The sequence below is a fragment of the Hylobates moloch genome, unplaced genomic scaffold (assembly GCF_009828535.3).
Source record: "Hylobates moloch isolate HMO894 unplaced genomic scaffold, HMol_V3 SCAFFOLD_33, whole genome shotgun sequence".
In the NCBI taxonomy this organism is placed as follows: Eukaryota; Metazoa; Chordata; class Mammalia; order Primates; family Hylobatidae; genus Hylobates; species Hylobates moloch.
The window spans coordinates 1,310,338-1,326,951 of record NW_026652308.1 but is presented as its reverse complement, the minus strand read 5'-3'; the positions used below and the strand labels follow the sequence as shown (position 1 = coordinate 1,326,951).

General features: G+C 45.0%; 1 protein-coding gene across 6 annotated transcripts in view; it reads left to right on the top strand.

Moving 5' to 3' along the window:
• Positions 1-16,614, top strand: part of LOC116463341 (solute carrier organic anion transporter family member 3A1) — a 326,247-nt gene that overhangs the window by 291,928 nt on the left and 17,705 nt on the right. For all 6 annotated transcript variants that reach the window (XM_032146404.2, XM_058434558.1, XM_032146403.2 and 3 more), the window contains exons 8-9: positions 9,070-9,245; positions 13,006-13,070. In XM_032146404.2, coding sequence (XP_032002295.1) covers positions 9,070-9,245; positions 13,006-13,070 — 241 coding nt within the window. The remainder of the gene's footprint in view (positions 1-9,069; positions 9,246-13,005; positions 13,071-16,614) is intronic.

The following is a 16,614-nucleotide window of genomic DNA, read 5'->3' as shown; positions in this document are numbered from 1 at the left end:
CTGGTACCAAAAATGTTGGGGACCTCTGCCATAAAGCATGTTGTAGCACAGGAAACAGTGTCTGCCCTGAAGATACATTTAATGTGGCCTGAGCCAAAGTTTAACTGGGCCTCCCTGAAAAAGTTGGAAGATAGCCATCATGGGACCTGCACCCCAGTAGGGCAGTGGTTGGCTGGAACTGAGAAGCGCTGGCCTTTTGGGCAAGACATTTGCTGTCTACTTAGACACAGCCCCCACCACTGGCCATCCCTTACACCTGAGCCATTTTTTAAATTTATGTTTCCTGTCTGGTTCCAAAGACAGTTTGCAGCCCTCATATAGCCTGGCCCTGTCTGCCAGAGCTGATTTAAAAGTCTGTACTTATGCTGGTAATGGCTTGTCAGAAGGGACTTGTGACTATTCTGAAATCAAACCCTACTGGGGCGTCGCCACCTGGGACACCTGATATATCTCAGGCCCTGTGCTAGGCATTGTAAGTGTAGAGATGAATAAGGAAAGGTGCTCATGTTTACTATAAAATGAGATGTCATATTATTAATAGAGTTATGTGCAAGGGAGCACCCAAAGCAACACCTAACCTTACCTTACAATACAATTAAGTGAAAAGAACACATTATAAAATAATATATAGGTAATAATCCCTTTTGATAAAGAAACATCTAAATATCTGCATATCTTTGCATAAAAAATATTGGAAGAACATATAGCCATCCATTCATAGATGGATACTTCAGGTTAGGGGCTGAAAAACTAAATTTTGCTTGTTTCCAGTTTTTGTGTATATTTCAAAATTATCTAAAATGACTATCACTTTTCCAATGAGGAGCAGATTTTTTTAATTTAAAAAATCCAACATTAAAGGTTAGGTGGTTAGGTTAGGTTCTAAAAGAGGGAAGCAGCTATGTAGACAAATCAGTGAACTTGCAATGTCAGGCCTGCTGGGGTAGAAATTGGCTCTGGGTGGGGCAGGGGTGGAAGGAGGGAGTGGGCATGTTCTCCACTGGGGGATGGGGGAATGAGACCCCCATCTCTGAAAAGATTAAAAAAAAATTAGCTGGGCAGGTGGCTCACTTGAGCCCAGGAGTTGGAGGGGGAGGTGTGGCAGGGCCAGGCTTTCATCATGAAGGGTAGTGGGTGTTTGGTAGCCAGGCATGGAAGGACATTCCAGCCAGAAGAGTGCACAGGCTGGTGTGTGACAATTTGGACCTCATGATGCAGGCAGGTTTGGAGTTGGAAGAGAGAAAGCTGGAGGGAGAGATGGAGGGGCCACGTGTTCCTTCAGAGTTGCAGTCACACCTTTCACCTTTCCATGATCTCCCCACTGTGTCCTATGTTAGCTGGAGCAGAGTGAGCCTTTCTGCTCCCCAAATAAAAACCCCCTTCCTCCCCTCAGCAGGAGATAATTAAGATCTAACAGGATGTGCTCAGGCTCACGCGCCTTAGGTTACCGGGGTGCAAGGTGGAAGGGGGTCTTGCTTTCATCTCAGAATTTTTCTCCCTGGCTATTATTCTTCAGCCAGTGACCCCGCAAGGGAAGAAGAGATCGTATTTCTTCTTGGAGTTTTTCAGTGTCCCCTTTGCCTCGAGCTTGTAGGTTGCCATTGGCGCCCTTTGTGATGAGATCTGAGGGTTATGCCTGGAAATACCGGCTTTGGTTGAACCAGTGAAGTGAAGAGATTCTAAGCTCCAAAAAGACAATAATAAATGACAGGAGACTGTCTGAGGAACATCAGTGAATCATGAGAAAATCCATAAGTGTCTGGGATTCAGAGAAGTATGTTGCCATTCAAAGGAAAATGCCCCACTTTATTGTGGTAGTGTCCCACGTTCTTTGATATGTCAGCTATTAGGACATCAGGTGCAAAAGATCAAGGATCTCACAGGCAAAAGCAGGAAGAGCATGGCCTGTGGTGGTACTCCCTGGTAAACTCCCTTTATGAACATTTCTAGAAACTGTCAGAGCCAGGCATGGTGGCATGCCTCTGTACTCCCATCTACTCAGGAGCTGAGGAGGGGAGGAGCACTTGAGGCCCCAAACTTGAGACCAGCTTGGGCAACATAGTGAGACCCCTATCTCTGAAAAGATAAAAAAAAAAATGAGGCGGGCAGGTGGCTCACTTGAGCCCAGGAGTTTGAGGCTGCAGTAGGCTATGATCATGCCACTGCACTGCAAACTAAGACCTCATCTCTAAAAAAAGGAAAGAGAAAAGAAATTTTCATATCTCTCTGGTAACTGCTTTCAAGGAGGAAAAGCAAAAATAGTATTCCAGGGGTGATCCTCTACCTTTCAAGTTTCCATAGAAGGCTCTTAATACAAATATCCCCATACCATCCTCTTAGAAAGATAACCTTTCCACCTAGAACTTCGCTTCCTTTGTACAATTGATAGGGATCGATCATCAGGATTGGATGTGGGGGGGAAATAACAAGCAGAAAACAACTTTATTGGCCAGTATTTTTGAAACACTGCTGAGGAGTGTCTTGTTCTTGTAACACCGGCTGTCAAGATAGCATGCCGACCGCTTCCTTCATCAATAGAAAACAAGTCTAAGATTCCAGAGAGTCATTTTTCTATTTTTGTGGTCTCTAGCTTTATTGTAATTATTTATTCTCATCATTGTATGTGAATAGAAACATTTCTCAATTGAAATTAATGACTGAAGGTGGAACAGAAATACAGTTTTCAGTGATGTGCTCTTCTCCTTTCATCGATTTCTTTATTTTATAGCATTTTCCATTTTTAATACATTTATATGATTCAAAAATCAAAAAGTATAAAAAGGAGGATGTGAGGGTGTCTCCCTTTCACCTCTTTCCCCTGTTTACTTCTTCCTCAACCTGCCAAATAGACAATTGCTGTCCTTGGTTTCTTGTACATCCTTCTGGATTTTTTACTGCACATAAAAGGCCCTATTCTGTACATCACTATTTTGTTTGGCTTTTTCAGTTAATAGTTTACCTGGGAGTTGCTTCTAAATTAGTACATAAGGGATGTTCTTCTACCTTTTTTACGGCTATATAGTCTTCCATCACGTGGACCTCGTAGTCCGTCTTTAACCAGTCTCTTATCAGTGAGCATCCAGACTGCTGCAAAACTTGAGCTCTGACAAACCACATTGTGACTCATATTATATATATGTCCTTTTTTGCCTGGGCAGGTCTGTCTGTTGGATATGTTCTCATAGAACGGACAAGCCTGTTCCCCCTGTCCTCCAGGTCAACAAACTTGTCAGGTCTGTGCTGGGAGCTCAGTGGCCCCCTTATTATTAACATGAAGTGTCCTGGTACATTTTATTGACAGTAAAGCTAGATCCCGCCACCCCGCAAGTTTGGATGCCAAGCAGAGAATTCACCTCTCCCAGAGGCAGCAGGGACTGAATTTCTTCCCAGAGAATGGCAAACCAGGAAGACACTGCTTTGCCTTTGAAATGGGGATTGAAAATGGAGGCATTTGCCAATTCTGCAATCATTAACTAATCTGAAGTCTGGTATACTTTCTTACTAGTTAATTGTCTTAGGGACAGCCATAGAAAGCATTAGGGGGCATATCACTTCATTCAGACCGTGGTAGTCTACAGGTCAATTCCAAGCTACACCTGCTTTTTGGATTGGCCAAATAGAACTATGCTATTGGGGTCTGGGGTGAGAATTAGGATCCCAACCTTTATCATCCCCTTAGATCAGACTGTTCTCTAACATCTAGCTTTTCTCTAGCTTTTCAAACTTTTTGTAGCTCAAAGCATTTGCAGATCTAGGGCTTCCCATGTAGGTGCCCAGTTACTGCCAGCTGAAGGGGTATCCCCTACTTCCCCTTTTCCCTTCAGATCACAGTTGAAAACCCCATTGGTGGAAATCATCTCTCTGCACTCTGGGAAAGGTGAAACTACGTAAGTCCTCATCTGCAGTTCTTCCTACCACACTCGGACATCTAAGTGGCAGATTCCTCCTTAACAGCCTCACGACTTTACGCACCCAGCTCCCTTAGCACAATGTTGGACAAATCTGGGCTCTTATGTCAACATAAGCCCCAATAAAGGAGCTTCCCACCCCTTGCCATCTGACCACAACTTCAGCATTTTCCCTCGGATCCCCTGCTGGAGAGGTTGCAGGGCTGCCCCAGCCTGCTCCCCATGTGTGGGACCACCTAGCCCATCCTGGTGGATTGACTCATCGGATGGAAAAGGAAACCCATCCAAGTCCTTGCTCAGATCACTCTGGCATCTCCTCCCCAGCCTCTTTCACAGCTCTCTATTAAATCTGAACAAATAAATACAGATTTGCCTAGAACCTTTAGGAGAGATCCATCCTTTTCCAGCTTTTCCTCTTGGACACCAACAAACAGACATTTTCATTGGTCTTGTGCCAGTCTCTGACTTTTCTTCTTATGTCATTAACCCTAAATCATCCCATTCCTGTCCATTCAGCCCATTTTGGCTGCTATATGAAAACACTTTAAACTGCATGACTTATAAACAACAAATTTCTTGCAGCTCTGAAGGCTGGGAAGTCCAAGATTAAAGTGCTGATGGATCTGATATCTGATGAAGGCCTGCTTCCTGTTCATAGATGGCACCCTCTAGCTGTGTCTTCACGTGGTGGGAGGGGCAAGGCAGTTCTCTGCGGCCTCTTCTGTAAGGACACTAAGCCCATTGATGAGTGCTCCACCCTCATGACCTAATCACCTCCTGAAGACCCCCCACCTTGTAATGGCATCACATTGGTGACTATTTTTCAACATATGGATTCTTGGGTCGAGGGACACCAAACATTCAAACCACGCACTGCTACCCTTTGTTTCGGCTGCAAATCCTGTGGCAGCTTAACCCTGCTGTCTGCTCACCTCATTAACATGAACATAGACATCATGGACACATTTAGGTCACCCGGATGGGGCTGTGCAGGCACCATGCCAGCTGTAGCCTGAGATAAAGATGTCTCATTTTATCCATTCCATCAGTGCCATGATCAGAGGATCCATTTCAGGAGGGATTTACCACTTTTTAGGGCAGAGAGAGGCCAGTTTCCTCTTTTATGGTAAATATAATATAATCGAGCCATAGCCTAGGTATGGGCAAAAATAAGACCGAGATTCCAGCAGCAATTGCAGATGACTTGTTAAACCAAAGAAAGCTCACCGATCACATGGCTTATTCAGAGGGTTCTGGCCTCAATCACTCAACTCCAGTGCCCATATCACATTCCTGAGAGACTGCGTGCTACAAGTACGTAGCCTCTCAGGAACACTGAGGAATGTGATGTGGGGGTACTGGAATTGAGGGATTCCTGGGGTACGTAGCCAAACAAGACCACAGCCACCCACAAGGGGCCCATTTTTCATTTATGCCTCACTACTCTTTGAGTCCATATGGTTCTAAGAACTTCAGTCCCAAATCTGTTTCCTCACAGACCACTGCAGTAATCAAAGAAGGATGATTGCAGGTGGTTTGAACTAGGGCAGGGTTTGAGACAGATTTAGGACATGGCAAAATGAACAGAACTTAGGTATTCACTCAGTCAGCATATATATATAAATAATATAAATATATATATCAAAAGATATATATTTATATATCTCATCTCTGTTGTGAGCCAAGCCCTGTCCTGGATGGCTGGGGTAAATTAGGGAATACAGCCACAGTGGTCTCTGTCTTCATTAGCTTTAGTGTCGGGGGAAGATGGATTTGGTGTAGGTATGTGAATGGGGTATTCAGAATTACCTCCTGGTTTCTATTAAGTTGGTGCAAAATTGCGGTTTTTGTCGTTACTTTTATAGTCAACAGGGTGCTGTTACTGAGGCAAGAGGTGGAGGGAAAGGAGTTTGGAGCTGGGGCTGGGGCTGCGTAACTGTCAGGAAAACAGTGTTTTGAAGTGAGAGGAAGAAGCAAAGCAACATTTCCTCCCTAGACACCCCTGGCACAGGTGGGCGAGTCAGAGCTCAGGGGAACATCCCAGGAAGCTGTGCTGCATGGCTGCTCAGGAGATCTGATGGGCGCTCTGGGATGTGGGGAGCCACGTGGCCTGCTGTAGCCAGGTCACTAGAGGTGGGCATGGCGCCTCCACTGGTCAGCAGGGTAGGCAGAAAAGAAGGCGGCGCAAAGTGGGGAGTGCTGGGACAGGCCGGCGCCTTCCGGGCGCGTCTGTGTGTCCATCCTCATGCCTGACTGTGTGACCTTCTGGGAGCAATGGCCTCAGCTTCCCTTTGTAGAAGAGGAGTACATAATTTTCTCTTTACCCTTCACAGTTCCCAGTTGGGACAGACCCCTGTAACCTAAGACAGATTAACTGGAGGAAAACAAAGGTTTAGAAACACATATACATGATGTATACACAGGAGATAGCCAGAGAAATGAGTGAATCTCAAAGAGGTGGCTTTGACTTCAGGCTTGAATACCATGGTCCAGCGAAACAGAGAAAGAAGGGTGTGGGGAAGGCCAGTCATGAGGAGATGCCCAGAAAAAGCACCTTAAAAAAAGAGTAACATTTGTTATGCAGGCTGAAGTCAGTGTGCTCTAGATTGATGATAGTCTCTAGGGATTCAGTCATTCCTTTATCTCTGGTACAGAGAGAAGCCACCCTGACAAATGGAGATTTCCCTTGTAAATGTAAATTTAATTTTCCTTACACAACGATAACTTCTGTTGTCAGAGGTTCTTCCTGTGTCTGTGGTTTCTCAAAATAATCAGCTCAAAATATTCTTTATGCAAAAGAGGCATACTGCAAGGTGGCATATGCTGGTCTCCTACAACTCCTGCCTTCTGAGTCTCTCCCAGGTTTCCTTCTCGTCCAGCTTCTGTCCTTGCAGGAAAGCGAATTCGGGGGGAGATAGTTCCCAACCTTAGGCGGGACAGTAGTGCCACGCTGAAAGCACAGAATCCAGCACAGGCGCTCGTTCCTGGAGGCAGTTTTGATGCCTCACTGTGCTCATGAGTCTTAGGAAGGGATATAGCACGTCGGTCTGGGAAGGATCTGGGCTAAAGATTAAATTGGGGAGAGTTGTGATCAAATGCAGAGATGGTAAAATGAAGGAAGGAGAGCTGGGGCAAGAAGAAAGGAAGAAAGTCCAGACCAGGTGGGAAAGGGGAGAAGGTACCAGCAACAAAGATGGAGAGTGAGTGACCAGAGGGGGACCAGGGAAACAGGGAGAGTGGAGCCTTGAAGCCAAACAAGGGAGTGATTAGTCAGCAAGGGGCCTGTGCTCCTGGGAGCTCCGGGGAGAGAAAAATGCATGGTGGGCCTGGGATATGGAGCCCACTGAAGAGCTTAGCACCACCGGCTTCACGCGTGTGGAAACAGAAGCCAGTCAGAGTGAGCTGAGAGCGTGGGAGAAGAGGAAATGCAGGTGGTGAGCTAAATAGCTAGAAGAGTTTGGCTGTGATGCTGGGGAGGAGTGGGCAGTTTCCTCTCCTGGGGAGAGGAGGAGTGGCATTTTAAGTGAAAGTTGGGGAGAAGTCTTGCTTCCTAATAAAAGTGAGGAAGGTTCGTTCTCATGTGTATTCTAAAGCTGTATGCTTAGTTTCATCTACGTCTCAGCTCTGTGCTAGGAAAAGACGCTTGGGAAAGAATGCAAAAGACATAGGTCTTGTCCCAAGAGGTTCTTGTCTCCTCCAGGAGGCATGTAAAGGTCTCTGCAGTAGGGGTGGAGTGACCCTTGAAAAGGGCCCTGCAGGACTTGGAAGGAGGCTGGGATGTGCCCAGTGAGGTGAGGTTCCGAGAAGGGAGGCAGTATCTGAGCTGGGCGTTGACAAAGAGCTAAAAAGTCTCTAGGCAGAGGTACATGAAAAGGGACGGAGGGGTGGGGCCTCGGGATCTTCTGGGAATTACAGTAAATGCCCCTGGGTACACTAATTGAACCACTTCCACAAAGGCACCTGCTCTGGGCAGACACTGAGGGGAAGGGTGGAGCCCCAGCATACATCTGCCCCCATTCCTTCCCCATGGATAAAAGCACCTGTTGGGGGCACAGCTATACAGACTGGCCCCGTTGGGTTTGGGGCACATGAACACTTTCAGACACCCCTGAAACCATCCCATATAGCTTAATGGGATCGGACAACCCATATCTCTATGTTCTGTGGGGAGACGGGGAGGACCAGAGGAGGAGACCTGTAAAAGCCAGAGGGGATTTATTTGACCCTCAGGAGGATTTACCTGGGCATGTGCTCTGAAAGCCAAGCAGTCGTGGAAGGAAAAGCAATGAATCATTTATGATTGTTTTCACTTTGTATTCATTAAAGGCCTCTGCACTATTATTATGGAACCTTAATTGGCTTGGCACTGGGCACTGCCTCTCCCAGCCCCTGCTCCTCCCTTTGCCATCAGAAATTCCTGGAGTGAGCGGGAGAGAGGACCCTGCCTGGAACAGGCAGCTGGGCTAGAATCTACCCAGAAGATCAAATGAAATGCAGTCACTTGTCTTTCTTCTCTCTGATCATATATTAATAAATGTATCTTGTTGGGTTTTAGCTCTGCTCCCCACCAGCTGCTCCAAGCTCCTGCATCTCTTAGCCCCCTTTGCTTCCTCAGTCTCCAGAGAACTTTCCTTCAGCTGTCCCTCGCCCGGCCTTACAGACGCAGTGACTTCACGCGTGACAGCGTGCAGCCTTTGTTCCAAGTGCCGTGCTGGGCACTCAACCAGCAACAATATGCGGGTTACCTGATTTACTTCTTTTAATACACTTCAGTGTAATTATAACTGCATAAAAGAGAGGACAAATTGGCAAGTAATTACAATGTTAATTTGGCAATTTTTTATCATATTGTGGAAGCGCAATTTCCTCTCTAACTGTATTGGGGGGACACATTTATCTGTGGTTCAGCTTACTGAGGGATTCTTGAGAATGGAAATGAAATACACAAGAGACAGAGAAATCAGCTCTCCTCCCCGTAAATATTCCTTTATTTGTGTGTGTTTTGCAGCCTCCTTAAAAAAGCTAACTCGTTTATTCAGGCCTAATTAATGGAATGCCAGAGAATGCGTAATTAGGCTGTGACAGATTCAGCTGATGGATGGCTTTGCCTTTGGAAACCGGAGATACCCTCAGATAAAAGGGCTGAACGCTTCTCTTTCAGAATCTCACAGGCTGTGCATGCCTCACCACCGTCCCTGCTGAGAACGCAACCGTGGTTCCTGGAAAATGCCCCAGTCCTGGGTGCCAAGAGGCCTTCCTCACCTTCCTCTGTGTGATGTGTATCTGCAGCCTGATCGGTGCCATGGCACAGACGCCATCAGTCATCATCCTCATCAGGTAAGCCGTCGGCACAGCCCCGCCTCTCCTTTCCACCTGGTGTTCATCTGCAGGCCTCCTAGGGACCAGAGCTTCAGACAACAGCAAATCTCTTGAGCCAGGTGAGCTAGGGCCACAGCAAGGAGCGCAGCTTCTCTAGGCTGATTGATAGGAATCAATTATGTTTGATAGGGACCTCCCACCAAGAGAAGAAGGCAGGGCATGGGGGAGAAAACAGCACTTTCATGTTCACCCAGAAATAGAGCCTGCAGGCAATTTTGAAAAGGATCCTGCATTGAGCCTTACAGGACGCAGCCTTGTTGGAGGAAAATGAAAATGGCATCAGTGCCCAGCCCCTACCACCCTGCCACTGCTTAGCCCTATGACCGTGGGTACTTTCCCCCTAGACTTGCTTCTGAATCTGTAACTGGGGGGGATATGACCGATCCTGCCTGCCTCCCGCAGTGAAGCAGGACCCACTGAGACCATGTGTGTGTGCAAACACAGTAGAGACATGACGGGTTATTGTGCACCATGGCTCATGGCAGGTGAGCAGTGACCATTCTTGTACAAAGAGGTTGTTGGAGAGAGCCAACCGAAATTCTATTGTTACCTGTCTCTGGGGACCTGTCCTGGGGACAGGTGAGATGCCTCAAAGATGAGCCATTAGTAATATTCTGAGTAACTTTTATCATTTGCAGAGTTACCTAGATTTGTGTTGGAAACCCAGAAGTGAACTAACACATAGCCTGCCATTCATCTGAATCAGGGGAAGGCACGCTACACAAAGACTCATCAGCTGGGCACGGCGGCTCATGCCTGTAATCCCAGCACTTTGGGAGTCCAAGGCGGGAGGATCGCTTGAGCCCAGGGGTTTGAGACCAGCCTGGCCAACATGGAGAAACGTCTTCTCTACAAAAATTAGCAGGGCTTGTTGGCACACGCCTGTAATCCCAGCTACTTGGGAGGCTAAGGCAGGAGAATTGCTTGAACCCAGGAGGCGGAAGTTGCAGTGAGCTGAGGTCGTGCCACCGCACTCCAGCCTGGGTGACAGAGCAAGACTCTGTCTCGGGAAAAAAAAAAAAAAAAAGACAGACTTGCCTTATTGGGATGCAGTTATGTAAGTGAACAGATTCAATAGCAAGGGCTGGAAATAAAAGTAGGAATGAAACACATGGAAGTACCCAGTGTCCGTGCACCTCACCTCTACTTTATCCAGCTTCTCTCTTCCTCTCACTTTGCCAACCACATTTCCTCATCTTTGTCATGAATTCCCAAGGAAGAGGATTTTTACAAGTACTAACGTTACCCAGAACGTCATTAGCAAGGCCTTGTGAATGTGCAGAGCATTAGGGTATAATAGCAAATTGCCATTTTATACTTACTAAGTTTGACAAATAAATTTTAAAAATTGACACCCAGTGCTTACAAGGCTGTAGCAAAACTGACAAAATCACAAATTGCTTGTGGCATGGGAAAAGGCTTATCACTCCTTTCAAAAAAGCAAAATGGCAGTGTGAGTCAAGAGCCGTAAAAATATTCAGACTCTTTTATTCAGTAACCCTACCCCTTGCCATTTATCTTAAAAAAGTACTTCTCTACAAGAAAAAAAAAGAGCTCAATGCAGACAAATTTTTATTACAACGTTAGCTATAATAGCAGAAAAACCTGAATTGGAATAGTGAGTTAAATTATGGCACTGCAGCGCCGTGGAATAATGAAAATTCTTAAGAATGTGAAAGTGTTTATGAAAGGAACTATTGAATTTAAAACTATTTAGAGAAGATGATTATGTATAATATGCATTTGGACAAAACCCATCAGATCTCATGTATAGGTTTTAGGTGGCTGCCTTATGAGTAGTTTATTTTTCATTATATGCAGTTATAGTGTGATATTCTTACGCTAAAGGCACTGAGAAGCATGAAAAATGACTAGTCTGTTATTTGCTTGCCCCATGACTCTTCTGCCAAAACCCAGCCTCTAGACACTCACTAGTGGTGACTATCAAACATGGAAAGTTTGTTGAAATTCTTAATCACTTCCAAATCTCAGCTTGATAAACAGCTCTTGGAGCTTTGCTGGAAATATTTGATTCCCTCTAAATTAATCAGCAACAGATGGCCTAAATGACCTAGGCTTATAACTCCACACTGTGCTGGAAGCACATGCTATACATTGTGCATATTGAGAGGTCCAAGACACAGCTTTATTCCATCACCTTCCTAGTCTGATTTGCCATCACAGATGTCTCAGGCTGGCACAGGGGCACAGATGTGCACCAGCCCTTGCCCCCTCCCAGAAGAATGGACCCACTGTCATGCCAAACAGGACCATCCCACCAACAACAGTGCTCAGAACGTCTGGAAGTGAGGTTAAAAGCTGATGCCCAGCCCCTCTTAGGCCCCACACTGGGCTCCGAGAGTAATTAGGCAGTGTTCCCAAGGTCACCCAGATAGTACATTTAGAGCTAAGACTCCTCCCAGTGTTGTCCAGAGCTTTCAATAGTGTTCGCACGGAGCCCTCCGTTTCTTCATAACTCAAGCCAAGAAAGATTCTTCTTCTCATAGGAACCAGTTTCCCAACAGGATATGAAGGGAGATCTTAGCACCTTGCTCACTTGGTTCCCAGTGACATGATAGCTGAAAGGAAATCAAATTTCAGGTGATAAATATTCTAGCTCATTATACCAGCGTGCTTTCTTGATAAGGAGAATTTGCCTCTATTTATGTGTCTTTCAAGTCAGTGCTTTCAAACGAAAGTGCAAAAACTGGAGATGTGGAGCTGATAATAGCTTTGAAGAACTTGGATTTTGAAACATGCACATTCTAAAGGGTACTGTGTTTCTGTCCAGAGACACTAGACTCATCATGGACGTTGTACTGGTGTCTAACTCAATCAATCAGCCAGAGTCACGTCCCCATCGCTCAATGAAAGCCATGACCTGCTGCCCTGGGATGACTTACCTGTACTGTCTGGGTCCCAAACTGAAGAACTAGGAGTCCAGTGTTCGAGGGCAGGAGGAGTCCAGCACAGGAGAAAGATGTAGGTTGGAAGGCTAGGCCCATCTGGTCTTATCCTGTTTTTCTGCCTGCTTTATATTCTAGCTGTGCTGGCAGCTAATTAGACGGCGCCCACCCAGATTGAGGCTGGGTCTGCCTTTCCCAGCCCACTGACTCAAATGTTAATCTTCTGTGGCAACACCCTCACAGACACACCCAGAATCAATACTTTGCATCCTTCAATCAAGTTGACACTCAGTATTAACCTCACAGTGCTGAAACATGCTAAGTGGATTATTTCCCAAGTGGTCCATCTAGGGTGTCTAACCATGCTAATTTGGTGGATTTCACAAAATGACTGGAGAATGGTAAAGGTGCTCATGGTTTCAGCCTGTTTGTGAAGGATAAGGGGAGTTATTTTCTTAGTTGATGTTTTCCCCTGCATACACGTACCCCACCAACTTAAGATGCTTCCTGATCTCAGCAAAACCAACCTGTCTTTAAACATAGGCTTTATGACCAAATTTGCATTCTGTCCTTCAAATGACAAGGTTAGCTCCAGTTACTAAAAAACACTGTTAAATTCCTAAACTTATCTTGGCACCACAGTTGCAGTTATTTTTCAGACTTTAGGCAGGAAAAAAAAAAAGACACTATTAGTAATTTTCTAAAGAAGAGCTCTGATGGACAGCAGCAAATGACTCTGGGGTCTGTTAATTACAGGGGACTGATAAGAATCTTTTTTTTTTTTTTTTCTCTCTTCATCTCTTTGCACGTAGGACAGTCAGCCCTGAACTCAAGTCTTACGCTTTGGGAGTTCTTTTTCTCCTCCTTCGTTTGTTGGGTACGTATTATCTTTTTATTTCCTCAATAATGAATTGGATGCTTATTACTAGGTGAGTAACTGTCAGTGAAATTATCCCATTTCCTAGGTCTGTCTCTTTTTTCTTTGAAGTTTAATTATTAGTAAATAAGAAATTTTAAGTCTCAAAATTTTGGTCAGAGATAAACTCAGACACTGCCTGGATATCACAAAGTTCTCATTTATACCAACTCTTATCTTCATGCCACCCTGAATTCTCATCGGCATAAGGAGGAAAAGTGATGGCACCAAAGGGGAAAAAAATCTGGTGGTGTAATTTGGCATCTTCATTAAGCAAGCCATGAGCAGCTTGTGAAATGCTTCGTTTATGGGGCCGCCAGCTGGGAGAGAGAGGCGTTCTCACAATGCCTTGAAAATGGAAACTTTGCATCCTTTAAATTTTTCCAAACTGACTTAGTTCATTTACCTTGAATTTCTGGGATGGGGCAAATGTGACCTTCATACTATAGGGTCCATGTTTCAAGATTTGGTATAGAAAGAAGGAATAAAATCTAACCTCTTGTTTTTAAGATACGCAAAAGGAAGATGAGATAGTCCGTGGTTCACCCAAGGTCCTTCCTGTGCACTGGCTGGGCTAACACTGGGCCTGGTTCCCAGCTATGCCTGCTTTTCTCTTGCCGTACCACACTGTTGCTTTACGAGCGTTCTTTTGTTAAGGCCAAGATGAAGATAACTTTTTTCCTTGAATAATAGGACAGTCGCCTTCCCCAGTGGACTTTAAATGGCATCTGAATGTAGAAGGGAAGACAACCATGACCTGTATTTTTAGGGTAGAAATAAAATTCCTCATTCCAAGTATATAATCGTGGATAAGCACAAATACCTAGCTATAGAAATGTTTGTAAAAGTGGAAAATTGGCAGCAACCCAAAAGCCCAACGGCAGGCAATTACTTAAATCAGTTATGGTCTATCATCGCAGTAGGATTTATGTTCCCCTTTAAAATTCTGGAAAGAAAAATATAGACTTAGAAAGGGCACATGATAGGTGGAAGGGGAAAAAAAGGTCTGTAATGTAATAAAGTGGAAAAATATTGCAAAAGATATCAAAAGAGTATCGGCTATTACCTTTGAGTAATAAGGTTGTATTTTCTCAATTTGTTTTAAAGTTTTGAACGAAATGTCTGTTACTTTTATGAGATTAATTTTTATATGCCGATATATGAAAGAAAAATATTAACCTTTAGATCCATTAAGGTCCTCCCTGGGGAATGGCAAATACATAGCATATGTCTCTCCTCACCTTCCTTCTCTGCCTATAGCAAAAACTTTCTATCAATCTGTGATCATTTCCTCTGTGCCTGGTAGAAGACCTCAGAATGCTCTCAACCATAGCAATCCATGTTTCTTGGTGTATACATGGAAACTCAAATGGCATTGTCTTAAGTCTAAGTCATGGAAAATAGAAGTGCTCTAGGTGTGAAGATGCCCCAATTAAAACAAGTTCAGCGCTAATTCAAAGTAAAGCATTTGGGCCTTCCTGGGAAGCTGTAGTAGCATGCAGAAATACCAAGGCAGAGTTATGATCGTGCTGATTTTTTCCTGTCAGTGGGAGGGTGCAATCTGCATACATCATTACACCCCTGCTCTCACTGCAGTGTGGGGTGGATCGATAGTGGATGTGTAATATTAACTGGCACATTGGGACCCTAATTTTTGCAAATGGTAAAGCCATTCCACATATGCATTTGTTCAAGAAGCTAATGTTTATTGAAAACCTATTGTGTTCGAAGCCATGACCCATTCCCAGGTAAGTGACCCCAGCTCCGCCCTTATGAGTCCTCTGGGGCTGGCCAGGGAAGGTAAGAGCCCACCCTCCTCATCTGTGGAGTTGCTATGGAGATCTCTGCACCTCTAGACAGATACTAAGGACTCAACACAACTGGCAAAATATTTTTTTGATAGCACAAGATGGAAAACAATTTGCAAGATATTTCTGAAAAGTTAATGAAAATTGTAGGATAGTTGAAAGGAAAAGTGAACATTATGAGGCATATGATACTGTTAAAATCATCATACACTGCGGTAAATCAGTTTCAATATCTGTATGCCTGCCCCAGGAATAATCAACCAGGTGGTACCTAGAATAGTGTTTTTCAACTGCTGCAACTGTAATCTAGAGCAAGAGATGACAAGTTTTGCATTATGGCCCAGTACACACATGCTATGCCTAGATACAGCTGAAACAACAACAACAAAAAAAACATGAAAAAATACTCACTGTAATAGGTATGACACGTTCTGCCATTTTCTATTCTAGTCTATTACATGCTTTTAAAAAAGTTGGTTGTGACCCACTCTATTGATTTTATTGCCCATTATGAGTCTTAAATTAGAGACTGGAAAACCCTGCTCTAGAAGACTGTGACACAGCTTCATCTTTCAATTAAAAGCAGCTCATTGAAGAAGTCTTAGCATTTGGCCTAATTCCCTTTCTTGCAGGACCCAGTAAGATTAACCACCATTATTGTTAATGTGAAGGCCGGCAAAGACATCAGATCCTGTGACATTGTCAACTTTTTTGCTGGCCTAGCAAGGGCAATGGGGATACAATGGGGACATCACAGGTTAGTGTGACAAGATTCCAGTTGGCACAGGTGCAACAGGAATATGTAGAAGGGCCTCCTGATCTTGCCTTGGGATGGGAGCAGTGGGTTTGGAAAGGATGGGATGTCTATGCTCAGCCCTGGGGAAGGAGTAAGAGTCATACAGATGAGCAGGGAGAAGGACTTAAGGGGTAAAAGCCTGGGGATGAACAAAGGTCCCAGCATGTTTGGGGGCTGCAGAAGGCCCAGACTGGGGGGAAAGGGGGGATGGAAGAAGATGGAGCTGGAGAGGGTAGTAGATCAGGAACTTGGTCAGGAAGGGCTTCTGCCCTGTTGCTGCATTTGACCTTTATCTCGGGAGGGTGAGGCAGAAGAATCCCTTGAACCTGAACCCGGGAAGCAAATGAAAGTTGTTGACGGGCTTTAACCAGAGAGTGACAAGATCCACTGTGTATTTTAGAAAGGGCTTGTCTGCCATGTGGAGAATAAGAGCATGGCTGAAGAAGTTGCTGCTGTAATGAAGTGAATGACTGAGGCTCATGCTAGGATGGGGAGAGGGTAGGGTTGAGAAATAAAAGGAGGAACCTGCGTTATTCTCTGAGTGGAAGCATAAGGACTGGAGTCTCAGAAAGGGGCACGCACAGTGCCCACTCCTAGGAAAGTCTTGGGTAATGTAGTGAACAGGGGAATTATTTATGAGAGGAAGAGAGGATGTAGGGCAAGTTGGGAGTGGTGGAGACCAGCGCTCTCCAGTGGAACACTCTGTGATGATGGAAATGTTCTCTGTCTGTACCACAGGTGCTGTTGCACACTTGAAATGTGGCTTCTGTAGCCTACTTATTTTTACTAGTTTTCACATAAGTAGCCAGATGTGGCCAGTGTCTACCATACTGGACAATGAGGGGGCCATCTTTGAGGCACCATCCTCATGGGTCACAGTGAGGAAGTGGGATAGGGGAAC